General features: G+C 39.7%; 1 protein-coding gene and 1 long non-coding RNA gene across 3 annotated transcripts in view; one reads left to right on the forward strand and one right to left on the reverse strand.

Annotated features, from left to right (window-relative positions):
• Window positions 1-1,891, reverse strand: part of LOC117581484 (teneurin-a) — a 111,687-nt gene extending 109,796 nt beyond the window's left edge. For both annotated transcript variants that reach the window (XM_034268727.1, XM_034268726.1), the window contains exon 1: window positions 1,237-1,891. In XM_034268727.1, the coding sequence (XP_034124618.1) occupies window positions 1,237-1,382 (146 nt within the window). In that variant the 5' untranslated portion in view covers window positions 1,383-1,891. The remainder of the gene's footprint in view (window positions 1-1,236) is intronic.
• On the forward strand, window positions 615-12,699 carry LOC117581486. The gene is made up of 3 exons (XR_004573659.1): window positions 615-679; window positions 12,186-12,321; window positions 12,398-12,699. It is a non-coding gene; the product is annotated as an uncharacterized LOC117581486 (long non-coding RNA).
• Window positions 12,700-22,804: the final 10,105 nt, after the last annotated feature.

The following is a 22,804-nucleotide window of genomic DNA, read 5'->3' on the forward strand; positions in this document are numbered from 1 at the left end:
CCTTCTTTCTCAATTTTGCATTTAAGTAAAGTGATTTGCCAGTTTGTCTCAGTGTCTTTTATGTGCGCTGTGCATCCCACACAAATTACTTGGAATTATCATTTAATATAAAAGGATAACAACTCTCGGAGCGGAACACACGAAACTCTAACCCAGTTCTCTCTATTATCTTCTCTTCTCCGCAGAGCTCAATAATCGCATCGGCAACCAAAAACTATGAAAATAAACGGGCCACTGATGTTACTCCATCTAAGTGGCACACACATGGTTGCTCTGGCATAGTGGCATGACGATGTTGGGGATACAAGGATACAATGTATCAAGTGCAGCATCATCATAGATGTATCCCCCACACGCCCGCACCACATACAGCAGTTCTGGCTTGGATCGTTGTTCATAAAACTCACTCAAGTAAAATAAGGAATGGTTTTCGATATGAGATGCATGAAACTGACAGGCGAATATATTGTTGGCTTATTTTCTACCATCCCCCAGGAACCGTATAAGCCCTAATACCCTCCCCAAGAGCCACACACTGCATGAAAAAATGCATAGAAAAAATGACAACAACAAGCAAGCGGAGGGCAAGCTGCTGGAAGGGGTTGGGGAAGACACTGCAAATGAATTTCTTCAGTCTGGCTATAATAATGATCTGAGCCAATCCTAATTCGGAGATCTGGTAGATATAACCATTATTTACGGAATCATTTTTTTAGCTTTCTCTTATTTTCAAAATTGTGAATATGAGAGATTTTCGCCATTTGTGGGGGCAGGGCGAAATTTGGAAACACATGATTCAGTGTTATATGACATTAGTCTTTTCACAACATTTTGTGACTCTAACTCTTACAGTCTCTGAGAAACAGGCGTCAAACAAGACGAACAGAAAGACAGTCATGACATCTAACAGTCATAAATCGACTCGGCTATTGATGCTGATCAAGAAGATACATATACATATATACTTTATAGGGTCGGTTCCTTCTGTGCGTTACATTCATCCACTTTCGCCCACGAATACAATGTACACTATTTACTCTTCAAGTCCCGGGTATAAAAATCTTAACCAAAAGTAAGAGTTTCCAAGTAATTCTCTCTTATAGATAGTCAAAAATATTGTTACGGGACGGGGATTCGAATCTGAAATTGCATGCTATAACATAATCCATGGTCCCATGAATCCATTCATTGTCCGCTCGTATTAATGAATGAATGAATGGATGAATGTTTAATTACCTGCTGGAATGGTTCGGTTCATGGGCAAAGGGCTCCGCGTAGATGTTGCGAACGGGAGGCACGCGTCGTGGCAGTGGCGGCGGCACCGGATTATAGCCATCCATAATGGTATCACAATCGGAGTACTTAATCGATTTCATAGTCATTTTCACGTTTCTCTCTTTCGGGTATCGGTTCCTTCTGTCACTGTTTCACTGTATTTCAGGAGGGGGTTGCGGGGGATTATAGTAAATGGTTCGTATTGCGTAATATGCGGTTCGTGTAGCAAGTGTTCACTTCACTGACGATTTATCTTAAATATTTTATTTGTTTGTTGTTTGCTCTCGCTCTTCGCGTTAATTATGTTTCAATGTTGCAATGACTATTGCATGTATTATTACTATTAAATACTATTATTGGCCACGTTTGCATTTGAATTATGAATCATCCGAAAGGGCTTTCCCTCTCTCCGCTCCTTCAATAACACGCGCGTGTCATCGACGCGACATGCGGTATGGCCCGTGGGGGCCTCGGTCGCATTTCAGCCTCGTAGCTGCCACCTGGAGCTGAAAGTATCTCTTCTCCTAATCTTTTTAATGAACGATCCTCCTCTGGAGACGATTTGCCAATGCGTTCCTCCGAATTTACTTTTTCCTTTTTTCCTTTTTCTTTCCAATTCGGATTCCTTTTTTGTGTATTGTAGATTTTTTATATAATTTTCATTGGGACCTAAATGGATTCAAATAAATACATGTTTTGCCAAAGATTAGCTTGAGGCTTTAGTCAAGCGGTTGCAATACCTTTTGTGACCTTTCGTTACGCTGTACATTGCCACTTTTTACGTACATATTATTTTAAAATGTAAATGTCCCTTTTATACTTTAATTACATTACATGGAAGTAGTGAATGAACGTGATTAAAGCTACTTTGTTACATTAAAGCATTGTAACATAATATTATAGGTTTGAATTTTAATCAATATCTTTACAAAATTACATATTTTCACGAGTTTTCATCATTTTTTTTGTTTGTTTATAATATAATGTTTTATAATTCAGACGCTATTTTTCACCATAAGTTCTTGCCCCGTAAAATATTTGGCACATCTCATATTCCCACTTCGATTGACCAAATGAGAAGGGGAAAAAAATCTTTCTTGGCTCTCATTCAAGAATGTTCAAACTGGTTTCGACCATCAACTGATGCTGAGAAGGAGAGGGGACCAAGTCCAAGTCGGAATCAGAGCCAGAGCAAGAGCCCGAATCAGGGTCAAAGCTAGGGTGGAAGCGAGAGCAGGAGCTGCAGCTATAGCCAGGAAAAAAGCCGAATGTGGCTGGACAAACAATCAGAATAAGTGTATCTTGTATCTCGATGCACACCCAACTAACATACGTATATACATATAACATACATATAAAATATTTGCTACAACAACAGACACTGACAATGCCACAGGCACAGTCACTTCCTCCGCCACAGTCCGGTTGGTCGCTCTCCTTGCTTTCATCCGATTGAACAGACGGACTACTCTCAGGCTGGCTGATGTATCGCTCTAATCACAAAATCCCACCCATGATGTGCGCCCCAGTACGACGTGGACGCAGCACGGACCAAATATTCAAAGTCATTGTGTACTATTGAATAGAGTTGGATGGAACCAAATCGAAACAATTTCGAATGTAATCCGTTATTGTTAGAAAGGGGAGGAGGAAGCAAAGCAAAAAATATCGAAGTCTATCTCGTAAAATGGAGAATGAGGCATAGTAGCTCCTCTTGGGTTAATGTGTCATATCTGCATGATTTTCATCTCAAACACGAAACACGAACACGAAAACGACACGTCACATAAGCCGCATAGTGTAAATATGCCCCAAGTCGTCAAAACTTTTATAAGCGGTACCTGTATATAATATGTACATATGTATGTACCTACATATTCAATATAAGGTGTATTCACCTTAAGACTTTTTCGAATTTTACATTGTACATATGCATATGTACATACATAACTTTTCACACCAACACGCCCTGCATGAGGCAGAGTGAGAGAATGAGCAAAACATAAACAAAGCTGCCGGAAGGGGTGGGGGCTAGCCACTGCAAATGAATTTCGTCATTCTAAGCGGAAAAAAATGAGATTTTGTTTAGTAGTGTAATAATTAACACAGAGCAGAATGACTGCCACATTCCGCAGATATACTTTATATAGATTATTTTGTATCTAAAAAGCACAGCAGCCGGTCGAACAACCGAACAGCTAATGAAATATTACACGAACATAATTTCACGTTCACCACATCAACCCCGAAAGAAAACTTTGTTGGAACAAGAATGGGGATATCCAACAAAAAATATATTAAAACAAAATTAATAACAAATTATGACAAGTGATGAAATTTTTAAGAGTCCCAACAAAAAATGAGGTGACGCCGCCAAGAAGGTGGAATGTCATCGCTTAGTTGGAATCCATGCATTTTGAAGATATTTTACAAGAGCAGAAGCATTCCTTTACAATATCGAGTGTATATTACGAGGTTCTATGTGTGCATAACTTTATATTATCTTAACTGATCGCTTACTCATTCGTTTCTCTATCTTTCCCAAAATGTATCTTATAAATCCGAATTCTACTAATAAGTGAATTCCGAAGCCACAGCAAAAAGGCAAAAAAGCGGCTCAAACAGCTCAAGATTAAGTAGCCAGAGGCACGACATGGCCCTGCCAATGCCCCCTACTGTTGCCAACTATTTAAATACTCTCCCTCAATCCCTCTTATCAGCACTCTTTTCTCATGTAATGCTAACGAAGTTTGGGTTTGGATCGCAGCGCATTTATCTCTAGTCTGGCTACCAGTTTCGCTGAACCCCACTTCACTCTATCCCTTTCCACGGCCTACGCAAAAAATGCAGCGTGAAAATAAGGCAGGAACAGAACCAGCTCTGTGTACAAACACCCTTACCCTCTACCCCTGTCCCTATGCTCTCTCCCAATAGAGAGGGAAGAGACTCCCTTGCCAGCTTCAAAGCCTACAACTCCTAATTGTAATCTTCCATAAAGTCATTTTTCCCAGTCTCTCTTCTGCTCCATTCTATACCTTCTGTTCCGGTCTCCGGCTACCAAACGAGTTCGCAGCCAAATGCATCAAGTCTATAATACATGGCTTAAATGAGGAATTGGTAGGAGAAACTGAAACTGGAGACTAGACTAGGTCTGGCGACTATTATAATTCATTACCAGATACGTACTCATTCAATTGTGATGAAAACATATGTACATACATACATATGTATGTACAGCAATACTGTTATATACTGTTTCAAGTATATTTTTAAAAATGTCGGAACGCTCTCTTCCGCCACCACAAAGGGTGCGAAAATTGCTTACATCCACAATTTTGAAGATAAGATAAAAACACAGTTCCGTAGAGACTGGCGGGAGGCGAGCTAAAAAGGCGTGTAGGTGTGAGAAGTGATGTAGATGACAAATGTAGAGAACATTTAAAATGATACATTTTAAATTCGAAAAAAAACATTTGTTTACATTTGTAAAATGTATGCACATCACACTAAGATCACAACTTTTATATCCGGTACTAAGTCAGTATATTTGTATGTACCATATGTACATACATATGTACATATGTACCGGGTACAAAAGTTTCGACACGTACGAAGCGTCTGACAACGTTCATCCTCGTTGGAACTGGATCTCTGGAATTTAACTCTTCTGGAGACTGGAACTTCGGCTGCAACTGATATTGAAAATCGGGAGTAAAGAATGGGATGCCAGGGGTAATGGGACATTGCACTATGGGTAAAAAGCACGAATTTTTGGCAATAATATACTTTTTTTGGGTTAAATATTTGAATGCGATTTAAATCTTCTGATTCCTGAATATCAAGATAGAATAAAACTGGTTTTAGAAGATTTTTACGGAGTACCATACTTTTTTGAGCGCTTTCAAAGTCGGCTGATTTTGAGATGATTTTACTTGTGAAAAAGTGCGGGAAACATTGAGCAACTTGGGCTTTAATTGTAACTACATTTTAAAGTTTAAATAAAAGTTAAAATATGTAAATAATAGGGAGAGATATTTCAATATATTACTAATCCATGTTTTTTGATAATTGTGTAGATTTTAAAATGGCCAATGTGTTTTTCGTGTTTGTTTTTGGCTTGGTACTAACAATTGCCAGTGTGTTCTGTGGAATATTACTTTTGCACAGCACACCACTGCCCAAGGGTTCAAGTTACATGTTATTAACCAATTATTATAGAATTGTGGTGTTAATGCCCTTTTTGCCCCTTTTCGGAAAATTTTATATTTTGCAGATGCTTATGAGTTCACTTATGCAACGCTGCTGGAGGTCTGGACCAACAACAATCGTGAAGCAGACGCAAAAAAATGTTTTAATTTACAGAGTATTGACAAAAATTGACTAACTAAAGATGAAACCATTACAATTCAAACGAAAAGTATCAAATTTATTGCTTAGTTATACAAGTACCAAGCGAAATGCAATTGTACGTTGGAGCGATTCCAATCGAGTTACTTTTAACCAAACAATCATTCAATCAAATATAATTTTTTAAAGTTCTAAAATGTTTTAAAGGATCTTTTATCATAATTAATCTTTGGAATACCTTTTTTATAATAAATACGACGTAAATGGGTTCCAGTTCGTATGGGCGTGGGTAGGCGGGGTCCAAATGACTACATTTTTAAACATCCGAAATTCTACTTTAGTCTAACTAACATTCATGCTAATTTATAGAGCTCTAGCTCTATTCTTTGGAGTAATGCCAAAAAAACTGACTTTTTACCCATAGTGCATTGGGCAAAACTGGTTTCTATAAAAGGAACAACAAAAAATAAACAGACACGAGCAGCAGCTCAAACGGAGACTGGCTGCAGAGTGGAATTAAGCTGGAGCTTGCTGGCATGCAGCATTGTGCAGAAACTGGTTTCCCCGCCACTTTCCGATTTCGATTCCTCATCCGTAATCCCCTTGAAAATGTAAACGGCAATATTTAATTAAAATTTGATTTTATTTCCTTACGAAAATTTAACATAAAGCAATTAAATGGAGTCTAACCCGAATTTACGGACAGATTTAGTCTTCATCTCCCCCTTCATGCCACCTTCCTTAAACATTTGTGTCAAAAATGTTGATTATTTATAAATAGTAGAGTATCGGAGTCCGAGGGACAAACGATTGCTGTGTGGTGTATCAGCAGCGGGGTGACAGAGTGAGAAAAGTTTTCGGGCACAACATTTTCCACAAATGTCTGAAATAATCATGATGGCCAACAAGTCATTTCATTTGACAACATGAGGAGGTGCAACCCTCCTCCTGCTCCTCTCCTTCTATGGGAAAGCGACATGCAGACAGACAACAAGCAAAAGGGTGACCAAACAACATATTTATGTGTTTCTGTTGAAGGAGTGGAGTGAAGTGGTGTGCAGTGGCGTGGTGTCGTTTCCCAAAAATGTTCCCAGTTTTTACAAGTGAGAGAGAGAAAGAAAAAGAGGGGGAGTCGTAGCTCCATATAAAATATGTTTTACCAATTAGCTTTTTTTTCCAAATCCACGTTTGTTAAGAGAACTGTGAAGAGATCAGATGATTTCCGAGTCGAGGGACCATATAATTAACACAGCAGATGCTAAGAATGCGGGGTGGCCGCGTTTAGGTGCCAAAAGAAAGTGGACCCGGGGCCAAAGCTACTTGACCAAAAGAGGCATCCATTAGGTGCAGAGTGTCACAACTGCGGTGGGAAGATCATGATGCCACAAACAAACAGCGAGATATTCTCTTCCTACGATTCGATATCTCATAGCAGTGACTAAGCCCACCCCGTCCAGCAGTTTTTATACCCGGTACTCAAAGAGTAAATAGGGTATATTGTATTTGTGCGAATAACGGTTGTATGTAACGCACAGAAGGAAGCGTTTCCGACCCCATAAAGTATACATATTCTTGATCAGCATCAATAGCCGAGTCAATAGAGCCATGTCTGTCTGTCTGTCTTTTTACTACGTGTTCTGTAATGTGAACGATATCTAGTGGTTCTAGTGTCTTCTACATCTAGATGTAGTCCTGAGTGCCGGGGATAAACGTTGTGACGCGTAAGAAGCGTCTCACACGTCTGGTTTTTTTTACGCATTCTCTCATTCATACTCTGCTTCGTTTAGTGTGTGGCTCTAGCGGATGGGGGGGGAAGCCAAAAGAGCGTGTTGGCATTAGAAGTGATGTTGATGTATATGACAGATGGAGAAAACATTTAAAATTTGAAAAACGCTAAGGTACAGGATGTATAGTACTGATAACCGAGTATAAAAGTTGTGACGCGTCTCACTCGTCCCATCTCGTTTTTAATGAGTTTAATGACATTCAATACATTTGTATGATGAATTTATTAAATATTTAAAAATAAAAATTGTTTTCGTTGAAATGGCATTTAGCATTTCAGAAATTAGAATCACCCTAGGAACAAAGTGAGATTGTGTACTTTACCTCCCTAGCTGAGAAATCAAGCTCAAAGATGAAAAACAATCTGTCCTTATCCTTATGATCCTCAATGATCCTCAATGGCACTGAAGGACATGATCAATTAGAAAGTTGACCTGGACTGCCGATCTCCTCCTCTCACATAAATTAATGCCCCTGACATAAGCGTGAGTGCGCTGTATAATGTGTGCACTGCGCGTTTCAAGGTCTGGTTTGTCTTTGATTCCGGGCCACCCGTACGGCACGCAAGCGCGCGTTGCCCCACGGTGCCCCCTTTTTCACTGTTTGTTTAAATATTTTGCGTGATTCGGGGTTTATGGTGGTGTTGCAACAACAATTGAAGCGAAGAAGAGGGAATGCCTACTCAACTCGTGTCTCGGAACGACTGGCATTTATTTGTCTTGAAAGTTTTATTGCTTCTAAATTTATGACTTTTGTCGCTTGCTCTCTGGTTTCCCGCTCCACAAACGTGTAACTTCGTGCTCGGGTCGTGGATCAGGAGCTGCGGTATACATAGGTCTGGCATCGCAGAAGGAAATCCCCTGTTCACACTTATGTACATAATTACAAGTAAGATACAAACGTGAAGTTATTGTACTGAAAGAAAGGGGGAATCGGGGAATAGGAAGAAGGAAGATAAGAACCACATATCATAATTTGCTGTCTTGTTTGTGTCATTCGAACCTGCTGTCTTGTAATACTGCTGCTGAATGCTTATAAATATGATAATGATGATTGAAACTTTTGCGCGGCTGAAGGGCAGCAGCACATGTTGCGCTCGCAAATTTGTTTCTCGTCAGAGGCAGCAAAATGTTTTAGAAATTTCTTGGCTCTGTGGCGAGAGCATGTCGAGATAGGGCAGAGGAAGAAATCTTCCCTTGATAGCTTATCAGGGGTCGTGGCACTCGAATGGTACACGTTCCAGTTGCTTTTTCCATTTCAAAATAATATTATATCTTTCAGGACATTTTATGCATATGTACATAGATACATATGTATGTACTTACATAAATACATATTTATATGTACATATGTCCAGCAGACAATTATAATTATTAGAATCAACATTATTTAATTAAGAACGAGAAGGGACGAGTGAGACGCTTTTACGCGTCACAACTTTTATACCGGGTACTTAGTAAGACATCTGTCCCTTATTGTTTTTTTCTTCGATGTTTACATTTGACATTTTTTGTACATATGTCATCTGCATATACATCTACATCACTTCTTACGCCAACACGTTCTTTTAGCTCGCCCCACTCGCCTAGTGTCGCACACTACACGGAGCAGAGTGTGGATGAGAGAATGTGCAAACAACAAAAAAATGTGCTGGACGGGGTGGGTTTAGCCACTGAAAATTAATTTCTTCATGTAGGCTTTCTGGCTATAATGATGATCCAATAATAATGATCCAAACTGACTCCAATTCGGTGATCTGATATATAGGGGCATTCCCTACTGAATGGCGTTTTTTCTATTATCTTCCATATTGTGGCTGTGGGAAATTTTCACCCTTTGGGGGGGCGGAAAGGGGCTGGGCAATTTTTTTAAATACACTGGTTTCAGTGTGAGTATACAGCAGTCTGGTACAATACAATACAATAAACCCTATTTACTCTTCGAGTACCGGTTATAATTACGAATTAAAATTAAAATTACAAGCTCAAATTATAATTGTAAAGAAATTAGAACCAACCATTTTAATGCGTTGGCGGCACTGAACCTGTGGTTATAATTTCTGTAAGTTTGTATATTTCCTACGTAGCATTGCCATTTTGGTTGAAGTAAAACTAAAACTGGGAGGAACCGAGTAATTAGTGGTTTTCATACGATATATCTTCAAATTAATGTCAGTTGATGACTGAAGGTCAAATTACAAATGAAAAAATTAAAGTTAAAAAAGTGAAAAACATTTACAATTTTTTTCAATGAATTTAATTAAGTTCTTTAAATGGTAAGATACATTAATGAAATATTTCTAAATCAAACTTTTATTGTCGTAACTACTTTTATAAGTTTATTTAGCATTTCGCTTTTATGTATTTAGCATTGTACATATGTATGTACATAAATATGTACGTAACTAGAACAAGAACAAGAAATGCAAAGAATAGCTAAAGTGCGAATAGCAAACGAGGAGGGAGAGGGGGTGGACACTAACTACTATGGAAAACATTTATATTTTTTAAAACCATAAAATATATACGAGATACAAAGTTTTGAGCCTTCAAACTTCCTTCGCATTTTATCATCCCATTTCTACATTTTAATTGACTCTTTTTGTATTACAAAAACCTTAATAAAAGATAAAAAGGAAGAAAGGGAGGAAAAGGGAGGGAGAAAGCGAGCGATTAAATAAAGAAAAAAGTAAAGAAACGTAAAGTCAAGTAAAATGCTCCAACGACGACTGACGGGGCACACGACAGACGACTGACGACACTAGCGGAATGAGAAACACATAAGGTTGCATAGACATTATAAAAAAATTAAGCTCTAGATTCAAGAGAAGAAGATCCAATGATATATGTACATACATACACATGTACGAACATTTACAAACACGCTCCCACACACAAACACCCATACATATGTACACGGTGCAGGGATATTTGAATGTACATATGGGTGCTGAACAAAAGAGCAATTTGTTATGTAATGAAACTGAAAACGAAATAAACTTAAAGGCAAATGCGGAAAAAAAAAAAATGTATCTGTAGGATGAAAGCATTAAAAACGAGAAGGGACGTGTGAGGGACTCTTTTTACGCGTCACAACTTTTATACCCGGCACTCAGTACTACATCTGCACCTTAGCGGTGTTTTGTCAACTTTTAAATTTTTTCTTCATCTGTTACAAACACGCTCCTTTAGCTCGCCCCCCTTCCCTAGACCAACACACTGCAGACTCGCGGCAGAGGCACAGGCAGCGCCTGCACATAAAAAAAAAACAAATATAAGCTGCGAGACGGGGTGGGTTAAAAGTCGGCAGAGGCTGCGGGGCGGCAGAGGCAGAGGCCAAATGAAGCAGAAGCAGAGTGTGAATGAGAGAATGTGAAAAGAACAACAAAAGCTGCGGGACAGGGTGGGTTTAGCCACTGCAAATTAATTTCTTCATTTTGGCTATAATAATGATCCGATCGGATCCCAATTTGGTGATCTGATAGATATGGCCATTTCCTGAGGAATGTCGGTTTCTTGTATCTTTAAAACTGTAGATTTGGGAGGTTTTCGACCTTTTGCGGGGGCGGAAGGGGGCGTGGCTCATTTTTTAAATACACTGGTTTCAGTGTGAGCATACAGCAGTCCGGAGCCAAAATTTGGTGGCTCTAGCTCTTATAGTCTCTGAGAACGAGCCGACAAACAAGACGGACAGACGGACAGACAGACATGGCTCTATCGACTCGGCTATTGATGCTGATCAAGAATATATATACTTTATGGGGTCGGAAACGCTTCCTTCTGTGCGTTACATACAACCGTTATTCGCACAAATACAATATACCCTATTTACTCTTTGAGTACCGGATATAAAAAATGAATACAATTATAAGAAACAACTGCACGCAACAAAATCGCACAATCGCATTGCCATCTAAATTTTGGACAAACACAAAGTTTTGTTGCCACTTCTCATTGAGTATGTTTTCTTACAGTGTGGCATTCAATAGTTGCGAAGCGTGACCTTGCTTTGTCGACGGCTGATTAGCAACTGAAGTCAATTTCCGATCTGTCTCTGTCATGAAGGCGAGTAACAAGAGCCGAACCATGAAGCAATTATATAAGGAGCTGCTGTAGCGTGGCTTTCGGGTGTGTTCGGTCTCTAAAGGTTCAGTGCGTGCTCGCTTTTTCATGCAAAAGGTTGAATTCAGTTTTTTTTTTCAAATTTTTCATTTTTTCTACATATGTCATCTACATCTACAACACTTATCACGCCAACACGCTCATTTAGCTCGTCCCCCTCTCCTAGAGAATCACACTGCAGAGGCAGAGGCTGCACACTGCAGATGCAGAGTGTGAATGAGAGAATGTGCAGAAAACGAAATGAATCTGCTGGACGGGGTAGGTTAAGCCACTTCAAATAAATATCTTCATTCTGGCTATAATAATGATCCAATCGGATCCCAATTGAGTGATCTGATAGATATGGCCATTCCCTACGGAATGGCATTTTTAGCTTTCTTTTATCTTCAAAATTAAATTTAAATACACTTGTAACAGTGTGAGCATACAGTCACTGAGATCCATGCGCTCAACAAGACGGAAAGACAAACATAGTCTCGGCTATTGATGCTGATCAAGAATATATATACTTTATGGGGTCGGAAGCTTTTCCTTCTCTGCGTTACATACATCCACTTTTCCACACAAATACAATACCCTCTTCGCAACTCTATTTAAATATTTACAGGTTCTTTTATAATGGTATATTTGTTTCCTTATCCACCAAACTATTGACAGATATGTATGTACTCCCGAAAATATTCCCACTAGAAGACCGTATCGAGGAATTTGGGCTAATTAATACTTTCTCTTGGGGCGTTCCATCGATTTGTGAGACTGAATGAGTGACACTAATGAGTGTTACTCATTAAATGTAAGTATCTGAGCATCTACCTTGCTCGCCCAATCGCAAGCCCCAATTTTGATGATCATCGTAAACGCCTTTTCAGTTGGTCTGTTGTTTTCCCTCCCACACTCCACAAATCACAATTCAATGGAAAGGCTGTAACATTTATTTGTCGGTTCAGCTGGCACAGAAATTGGATGAATTCCCGAGACATGCGACCAAAGAAAACGTTCTGGTTCAGTGCATCATTGCTGTTGCATTATAACAAGCCACATGCGTCGAGACTCGGAAGTCTTCGGAGGTGAAAATGGAGTCGAGGCAGAGGCAGGAGAAGAGGCAAATATGCTTGCCACACATATGGATCGTTATCATTGCTGTGACAAAATCGTATGGGATCTTAGGGAATTTAGGCAAAAAAGTATATCTTGATATAAATATAAATCTAATTCATATCCATTCAAGAGCGAACGCCTGCGAAACGTTTTACACTCAATAAAAGCGTTAAGAGCTCCATAATAATTATCACAGGCAGCGCGGGAGAATGCCACACAAACAGCACACAAAACAAGAAGGGACGTGTGAGACGCTTCTTACGCGTCACAACTTTATACCCGGTACTCAGTAGTAAATATAAATCTCGGTGGTTTTTTTTTAAATTTTACATATACATTTTTTCTACATCTACATTAATTCACGAAGGAAACGATTCTGACCCCATAAAGTATATATATTCTTGATCAGCATCAATAGCGGAGTCGATAGAGCTATGTCTGTCTGTGTTGTTTGACGGCTAGTTCTCAGAGACTATAAGAGCTAGAGCCACCAAATTTTCCATCCAGACTGCTATATGCTCACACTGAAACCAGTGTATTTCAAAATGAGCCACGCCCCCTTTCCTGCCACGCAAAGGAGCGAAAACCTCCCAAATCTACAATTTTGAAGATAAAAGAAAACTAAAAGGGAAATAAATTCCGTAGGGAATGGCCATATCTATCAGATCACCAAATTGGGATCCGATTGGATCATTATTATAGCCAGAATGAAGAAATTAATTTGCAGTGGCTAAACCCACCCTGTCCCGCAGCTTTTGTTGTTCTTTTCACATTCTCTCATTCATACTCTGCTTCTGCTTCATTTGGCCTCTGCCTCTGCCCTCCCCCTGCCGTTGCCTCTGCCGACTTTTAACCTACCCCGTCCCGCAGCACATATATATATATATTTTTTTTTTTGTGTGCGGGCGCTGCCTCTGCCTCTGCCGCGAGTCTGCAGTGTGTGGGTCTAGGGAAGAGCGGGGAGCTAAAGGAGCGTGTTGGTTTGAGAAGTGTTGTAGATGTAGATGACAATTGAAGAAAAAATTTAAAATTTGTCAAAACACCGCTAAGGTGCAGATGTAATACTGAGTGCCGGGTATAAAAGTTGTGACGCGTAAAAAGCGTCTCACACGTCCCTTCTTGTTCTTTTTTTTTTGTGTGCGGGCGCTGCCTGTGCCTCTGCAGCGAGTCTGCAGTGTGTGGGTCTACGGAAGGGGGGCGAGCTAAAGGAGCGTGTTTGTGTGAGTAGTGTTGTAGATGTATATGACAGATGAAGAAAAAATGTTAAATTTGATAAAACACTGCTGAGGTGCAGAAGTAGTAGTGAGTACCGGGTATAAAAGTTGTGACGCGTAAGAAGTGCCTCACACGTCCCTTCTCATTGTTTGTAATTTACTTCATTACTGAGTTCCACCTTCCACTCAGGACTTTCAAACCTTTGGTTAAATTACGAAAACTTAAAGACAAATTTTCATCACATATATAGTGTTGTTAAAAAACTAGCTATTAAACATATGAGATCCGTTTTTTCATTTCAAAGTCACAAACACATTTTAAATGCCTGTCTGAATCAAGAACATTATAAAAAATACAATTATATTGATATATTTACTTTTTTTGAAATGTTTACTTGATGAAACAAATTCTTGGTTCGATCATTTCCGCTTGCTCATATGAAACAGCTAACTTTAACAGCTCTTATATTAACAGTGGTGAGCACTGTTAAATTTTTGGGTATGTAACATTAAAGAATGGTGTTTTTCTTATATATATCGGTTAAACACATTTTATTTTATCGACTTTTGATCTTGGCATTTGCCAGCCGCGCAATTTGGCGGCCATTGCCTGTCTTCTTTATGTCCCTTTTTCCTCCGGGGTCAAATTTTTGTCAGGGCAGACTTGGATGGACTTGTATAAGACGCTGATTCCACTAGTTAACATAACATTTCGCATTCCGCTTCGGCCCGTATCGACTGTCTCTGATGGATTCGAGGATTTATAATTGTTAATTAGTTATCGCTTTTTTTAAGACTTATTTTTTTTTAACTTGATATTTTTTTCACATTATTTAATCATATTAATATATCTGGCTGTTCTTAACTGTTTTCTGTTCCGAAAAGCTGATAAATGCAAATACAATTCGGGTCCAAACTACGAGTATTTGTAGCATCAGCCCACCGTCTGGAAAAGATAACGCTTTCAAAATAATATTTGACAATGTTTTTCTGTTTTTGTTTTTTCGAAAGTTGGTCTGAATTTTTGGTTTCTAACAGAAACAGTCGGTTCGGTTCACAGCGGCAGTTTAATTTTGTTGACTAGTGATTCCATTCGCACTTCTGCTATTTTGAATGAATGAAGATGCGGATACGAATACAAGGGCGAGTGCGTGCCTCTTGACAACTGTGCAACAATAATTGGCACGGGGCCAGGGATTTTTCAACTCCATTGATGAAAAACATGCAGCCCCAAAGGCAGCAAACAGATACAGTAAAAGATCCACCAGATCCACCTATTTCATGGATTCACGAAGATCAGGCAAATGCATCGCGACACGTACGCATCTCATACGTGTACGAGTTTTCCTCGCTTTAAATATAGCCACTTGAATTTCCTCGTTTTCTTTCCCACAGCACATGCCTCATTCTCCTTCCACGCTCTTTTCTAGGGGAAAACTGTTTTTAAAATATAAATAAAAGCATAACATATTTTGTCGACTTCCCCTCGTAATCACCAATTAGTAATGCCACACTGACAAAAACTCTCATACCAGAGGCCCAGAAGCCTGTGTCCGCTGGACAGCCGATGCAAGATTGGATTAGTGGCAGTGCCAATGGAAATGTGGCATGGGCATAGGGGGTTAATATATTAAATGTAATACATTTCTAAAGTCAGTCCCTGAATGTTGGGTCACACTTTCATCGCTAGTTAACAGGCGATTCCCACTAACTTTACATATAATCAGGGCTCGGCACAGACCTATTTCTTGTGCATAGGACAAGGCACCAATACCAATACATTCCAATGTACCGTTTTGCGTGCGTCCTGACCAACAAACACAACGAGAAGGGACGTGTGAGACGCTTCTTACGCGTCACAACTTTATACCTGGCACTCAGTACTACAACTGCACTTTAGCGGTGTCTTGTCAAATTTTAAATTTTTCTTCATCTGTCATCTACATCTACGACACTTCTCACACCAACACGCTCCTTTAGCTCGTCCCCCTTTCCTTGACCCACACACTGCAGACTCGTGGCAGAGGCAGAGGCCGCTGACTACACGAAGCTGAGTGTGAATGATAGAATGTGAAAAAAACAACAAAAGCTGCGGGACAGGGTGGGTTTCGCCACTGCAAATTGATTTCTTCATTATGGCTATGATAATGATCCAATCGGATATGGTGATCTGATAGATATGGTCATTCCCTACGGAATGGCGTTTTTAGTTTTCTTTTATTTTAAAAATTTTAGGTTTGGCAGGTTTTTGCCCTTTTGCGGGGGCGGGGCTCATTATTGAAATACACTTGTAACAGTGTGAGCATACAGAAGTCTGGATGCAACATTTGGTGGCTCTAGCTCTTATAGTCTCTGAGTACTAGGGGCTCATCAGGACGGACAGACTGACGGACAGACAGAAATGGCTCAATCGACTCGGCTATTGATGCTGATCAAGAATATATATACTTTATGGGGTCGAAAACGTTTCCTTCTGTGCGTTACATACTTTGTGCACAAATACAATATATTTATTTAATGTATTTACTCTTCGAGTACCGGTTATAAAAACGGCGAGGGGAATGCGAATATGCGTGCCGAGCCCTGATTTAAATACATCGAATTTAGATACATACATACAGATACATACAATTTAGATGAACATAATTGAAGATAAAGATTCACAACCGCAGAGGGACGAAAATAAGATACAGCAATTGACGCTTTTTCAATACAAATTGTATCCTTTTGTCTATGTATCTGCGAAATTCTGAAAATTAAACAACATTTTCCATTTGGCTCGCCGTTGCATTTCGCTTAATTTTGCGGCTGCCTCTTTCTGGTTTCTCACTTCAATTGCTCCGCCTTCAAGACACAGACCCATCTCCCATTCATGCCACACCTTATCTGCCGTAATAATATGAGTATATGTATATGTGTAAATATACGTAAATATAAAGACGCTGACCAATCAATCGGTTTGTATCTCCCTTTCGGGGCTTCTCCTCCCTTGCGGCTGGGCTTTCCACGGAAAAAGATCAAAGGAATGCAAATCGAAAACGCTTGGGAAATGAGCTCAAGTGTTTGGCTCTTCTTTCGTCTTGTCGCTGGCGTTGCCGTTGTCGCTGTCGTTGCCTTTGCTTTGATTTTTCGAGTGTTCGCGTATCCCCAATAACGAACCTCCCAATCCTCAACCACAGGCCTCAATCCCCAGACCAATCCTAGGGAAAACCCAAAGCACAAAAACAAACAAATTGGCTTTCTCATGACATTTCATTGGATTTCAATTCGTCGCGTGTTCCAGTTTCATTTTCAGTATTTGCGTCATGTTGCGGCGTAGGGCATAGAACAAAGACTAGTTTCTCTAGTTAGTTCACCGAACAAATTCCATTGATTGATGCCCTTATACCTATACACTCTCTCCTCTCCCGAACTTTAGTTAAATTTTCCCCGTTGAGGCCGCTGGTAAAAATTCTCTAGCCTGCGCGCAAAAATCAATTCGTGGGGCGTTTGTTGCACCGCGATATACGAGTATCTCAGACTACGAGTGTGTTAATTAAAATCTTTTAAGTCACCTGAACTTAGATTTACAATGTCAACTAAAAACAAGGAGGGACGTGTGAGGCGCTTCTTACGCGTCACAACTTTTATACCCGGTACTCAGTACTATGTACATCTGTAGCTTGGCGGTTGGCGTGAGAAGTGATGTAGATATATGTAGATGACAGATGAAGAAAAAATTCAATATTTGATAAAAAAAAAAAACGCCAAAGGTAGAGATGTAGTACAGAGTACCGAGTATAAAAGTTTTGACGCGTAAGAAGCGTCTCACACGTCCCTTCTCGTTAGTTTTCTTTTGTATTCAAAATTGTGGCTATGGGAGATTTTCGCCCCTTCTCGTTAGTTTTCTTTTGTATTCAAAATTGTGGCTATGGGAGATTTTCGCCCTTTTGCGGGGGCGGACAGCAGCATACAGCAGTTCGGTGGCTCTAGCTCTTAAAGTCTCTGAGAACTAGCCTACAAATTAAACGGACAGATGGACAGACTGACACGGCTGTATCGACTCAGCTATTGATGCTGATCAAGAATATACATACATTTACACTCAATGGGGTCGGAAACGTCTCCTTCTGTGTGTTACATATGTACATCCACTTTTCCCCGAAAATACAATATACCGTATTTACTCTTCGAGTAGCGGTTATAATAAAGCGACCACTCAGTCAAAGATACTCTATCCATAGATACACCGACGCACTGAGGCAGACGACAGATGACTGCGTCAGATCCTAAGACCGCCACTCATAGATATTTAATTAGCAGAGTACTAGGCGCTAGAGAGAGAGTAAGGCGGTGATAGCAAATTGACAATAGTCCCAAATGGAAGCTGTAGCTGTGTGTCTGTATCTGTAGTACAGTGTCATCAGCAAAACCGAGAGTCAAGAAACTGAAACAGCGACAGCAAAGTAAATGAAGATGAGCACTTCCTGCAACAAAAGCGACAACAACAAGACGCTGTGGCACAGCTAGAGGGGTTGCAGATAGAAAAGTATCTGTGGCACATACGAAACATTTTTAATCGAGTGCAATGCCATGAATGGAGTAAGGCAGCAGCAGAACATGCAAAAGAGGACCCTTTATATATTCTATTTGTGGTGAAAAGTGGATGTATGTAATGTAACCGACCCTATAAAGTATATATGTATATTCTTAATCACCATCAATATCCGAATCCATGTTTGTCTGTCCGTACGTCCGTCCGTCCTTCTGCCTCATGCAGTGTGCGTCACTGGGGGTGTTGGCGGGAAAAGTGTTGTAGATGTAGAAAAAATGAAAAATGTAAAATTCGAAAAAAATCCACTAAGGTATCTCGTATTAGTCTTACAAACTTTCATCCTTGTTTTTGTTTAAGCAAAGGTAGCAATTATATGCGTGTGTGTTCCACAGATACAGATATATCGCGGCTCTTGTATACTTTATACGAATGAGTTAAATGCTATGCTCGAGTTGAGTGAGTGATGCATACCATTCCCAGGGCGCATCCGTAAGATAAACAGACGCACCACGCAACGTTTAACTTTTCATTTGCCAGCTAGCCATCCAGCATACATGCTTTTGGAAATACATATTTGTGGATGTACATACAAACATATATATGTATTTTGTCTTTGCATTTCGGCCTAAAAATATATTCTTTACAATTCAAAAAATCATTAAATATATTTACGAAAGCAAATATAACTTGCCCGAACAGATCATTCAAGTTTTAAGAATTGATGCGTATTACAAAAATATAACTTTCAAAAATGTAACCTTTTTATGGTATATTTTCTCATAAAGAACTTCACAAAATAAATTATGCAGAGTATAAGTTGAATCCAAGACTTGTCCTAAAACTGAGACTGGGACTGTCACTGTCACTGAGGCAAAGATGAAACTTTTATATCTTTTTGGAGTAAGAGAGTATCTTTTTTCTGTTGAAACAACTTAAATTCCGGACTAATCCAATAAGAGGATACCGGGTGGATTGTTGGCTGGGGGATGGGGTTTTCATTTTTGTGTTAAGAGACCCCTTAGATTTCCAAATGGTTTAACTTGTCACTTCAATAGTCGGTGGGAGGGAGACAGTAACATAAAGTGCTGAAAGTGAATATACTTCAAATGAATGTGCGTGTTGAGCAGAGTGTAGAAGAGGAATCCAAAAATATCCACTAGACGTGGAAAAGACATTGAGAAATTGAGAAGGCATCAGAGTGGAGATGAAGGAACACGCATGACAATGCATGAGTGGGTTGTGGATTGCGGAATGTGGGTTGTAGGTGTGTTGATGATAGGGCCCCTTCTACCGCTTGGTTTTTTCTGAGTCTCTGATTCGAATGAACTTATGAATTTGGTCAGGCAAAACCTCTTACTCAATTGAAGCCAATTGAAGCTAATAATTTGCTATATAAATACGGGGGACAACTGACTGAGAGGAGACCCCGATACAGACTCCAGCTGAGATACGGATACTGTAATAGATACAAAGATAAAAATGGAAATGGTAGTGGTGGATTGTGGATGGGAATGGAAATGGTAATGGGAAATGGTCTACTAAACCTCCAAATGATCATGCCATCATGGGGGAAAAGTTGAGCTTATTCGAGTGCCACTCCAATGGGACATACGAGTATGGGGGCTTCGGAGGCCCTAACGTTCTCTCAACAGAAAACCAAACAGTCGAATGGCACTCAGAAGTGCTCGCCCTCTCTAAATGATGGTGTATTGGTGCAGAGGTGGGAGAAGGGTGGCAGGGCGGAAGCAACTAAATCTAAAATATTACCAACCATTATTCTATGATCTTAAAAAGCTGTGTGTTTATTTCTCAGTATATTTAGCTAAAAAGCCCGTGTTTGAATGTTTATCAAGAGTTTTTCCGGTCATTTTTCCATGTTTTTAACTGGAAATTTATTTTGGATTTTTTTTTTGGCTATTTTCACACATACATATGTATATAGACAAATACATATTTTCTCCTTCTTCTTGATTTCGTTAGATAGATTTCGTTTTCAAAAATCTATATTTATATTTTCTTTTATTACGTTTTATTCTTCCATAATTTATTTTTGTATACCCGGTACTTGAAGAGTAAATAGAGTATATTTAATTTGTGCGGAAAAAATTTAACACACAGAAGAAAGCGTTTCCGACCCCACAAAGTATATATATTTCTGATCAGCATCAATAGCCGAGTCGATAGAGCCATGTCTGTCTGTCCGTCCGTCCGTCTTGCTGAGCGCCTGAGTCTCAGAGACTATAAAAGCTAGACCCACCCAATTTTGCATTCAGATGGCTGTATGGTCTCACTGTTACAAGTGTATTTCAAAATTTCGCCTAGCCCCCGTTCCGCCCCCGAAAATTGGGAAAATCTGCTGTACACACAGCACAATTATGAAGATAAAAAAAAAGTAAAACGCTAATCGGTAGGAAATGACAATATCTATCAGATCACCTAATTTGGTTTAGATTGGATCCATCTTATAGCCAGAATGAAGAAATTAGTTTCAGTGGCTGCACCCCGTACATCAGCTTTTTTGATTTTTGCACATTCTCCCATTCACACTCTGCTTCGTGTGGTGTGAGGCTCTAGGGGAGGGGGGCAAGCTAAAAGAGCGTGTTGGCGTGAAAAGTTATGTATTTGTAGATGTAGATCACATTTGTAGAAACAATGTAAAATGTAATATTTGAAAAAAAAAAACCACGAAGGTACAGATTTCCCATTGATTACCGGGTATACAAGTTGCGACGATAACGCGTCGCACACGTCCCTTCTCCTTTTACATTCAAGTTGCTTTTCTAGAATCTATGTTTAGTCAGAACACTTTTCTACAAAGCTCCGAGTAGTCTGAGCACCAGCGTAATTCCAAATTCTCGCAAAACTGTACATATGCCCATAAGTACATATGTTTGTTTGTACATTTGTATGTATGTAACTAAATATATGTAAGATACATTTATGCGAGGGGGAACTGCATTTTCTTGGCTCGTTGCTTCGACACTTTTTCGGGTCTTATGAAATATTGTGATGTGCGAAAGAACAAGAGAAATCTCTTCTTCGCCCTCTCTTGATCTCCTATCTATCTATCTTTTTCTGCCACAGATGGTTGCATGGATAGGGAGGCTGAGTGTCGTCGTCTGTGCCACAGTTTCCAGCTCCGAGTCTGGCTTTTTTGTTGCTTGCCAAATTGAGAATCGCATTGGCACGCGTCCGCATTGCATTTGACCTCGTTTTCGTGCTAAGCTAAATTTCTGCCACAACCTCTCTCTCCTCTCCAGCACCTTGTAAAACTTCCTTTTTCTTCTTGGTGGAAATTCTGGCAAGCAAAAACATCGAAATGTCTAAAGGAGAGACAAAGAGCTGTAGCCGGGGAAAGGTTGTAGCATTAAATTATATTTAATGCTTAAATTATTTAAGTTTAAGCACAAGTTTGGCAAAATAGGAATATGAAGCCAGCACTGATGCATCCACTGAGAGAAATGAACACAGAAGAAAGAGTTATCCATATCTATGACATCCCTAATACGAAAAGGAAGAAAATCTCGGAAAATCTAGCCCAGAGTATTTCATTTCTCTTGCATACGTATTTTCAAGCAACATGCAGCAGCGCCTATGAGTCGGTTAGACTTTTCCCATCCATAGCATTAGAGAATGAACGATTTAATGGGTGATCAAAACAGATTCAGTGTCGTTTCCCTCAGTGTATCCTTATGTAAATATATTATGTTAATCTGTGTGTTTGGCTTTGTGCATTATTTGTATGAAAAAATGATAGGAGCAGAAATTTTTGGCGAACGACGGATGGTTCTTAGTGCTTGGCTTTTGGCGCTTGGGTCTTGGCTGATGTCCATAACAAACAAAACCATTAAATGGGAGTCGATTGGGGGGTCTTTGAGCAAAGAGGGGGAAAGACTCATATGGATAAATTGACTCTTTAGCTTATGAATTCAGCCACAGTCCGCCCACTTCTGGAAAATGCATTGATGCGTTGCATTTGCTATTCCTGGGATTTCCATTTTTGTTTGTTTTTCTTTTGTTTCATGGGAAAAGTTTTCAATTGCTCTGGCGTCACTTTTTGATTGCTTTGATGTGTTTTTCTCGCACATTTTCCCAGCCTCGATTCATGACAAAAGTTTTTCGGCGCAGAAACACGCAGACACAGTGTGTGGTGTGGTAGGGGGAGTGGTTTAAAGTTTTCCCGGCAAAACGGGTGAGGAGAAGGTTTCTGCGGGCAGACAATAGCTGAGAACTTTCGCTTTGATTTTCAAACATCTTCCATCCTTCCATAGCAGCAGCTCCCCCACACATCTGCCACAGTATTTTTCTTCTTTTGGGTTTTTGCACTTTCCCCTCTATCTCTTCATCTCTCTCTCTCTTTATCTCTTCATCTCTCTCTCCCTCTCTCTCTTTCTTTCTCTTTCTCTTTCTCTCTTTCTTTCTCTCTCTCT

This window comes from Drosophila guanche, unplaced genomic scaffold, assembly GCF_900245975.1.
Source record: "Drosophila guanche unplaced genomic scaffold, DGUA_6, whole genome shotgun sequence".
NCBI lineage: Eukaryota > Metazoa > Arthropoda > Insecta > Diptera > Drosophilidae > Drosophila > Drosophila guanche.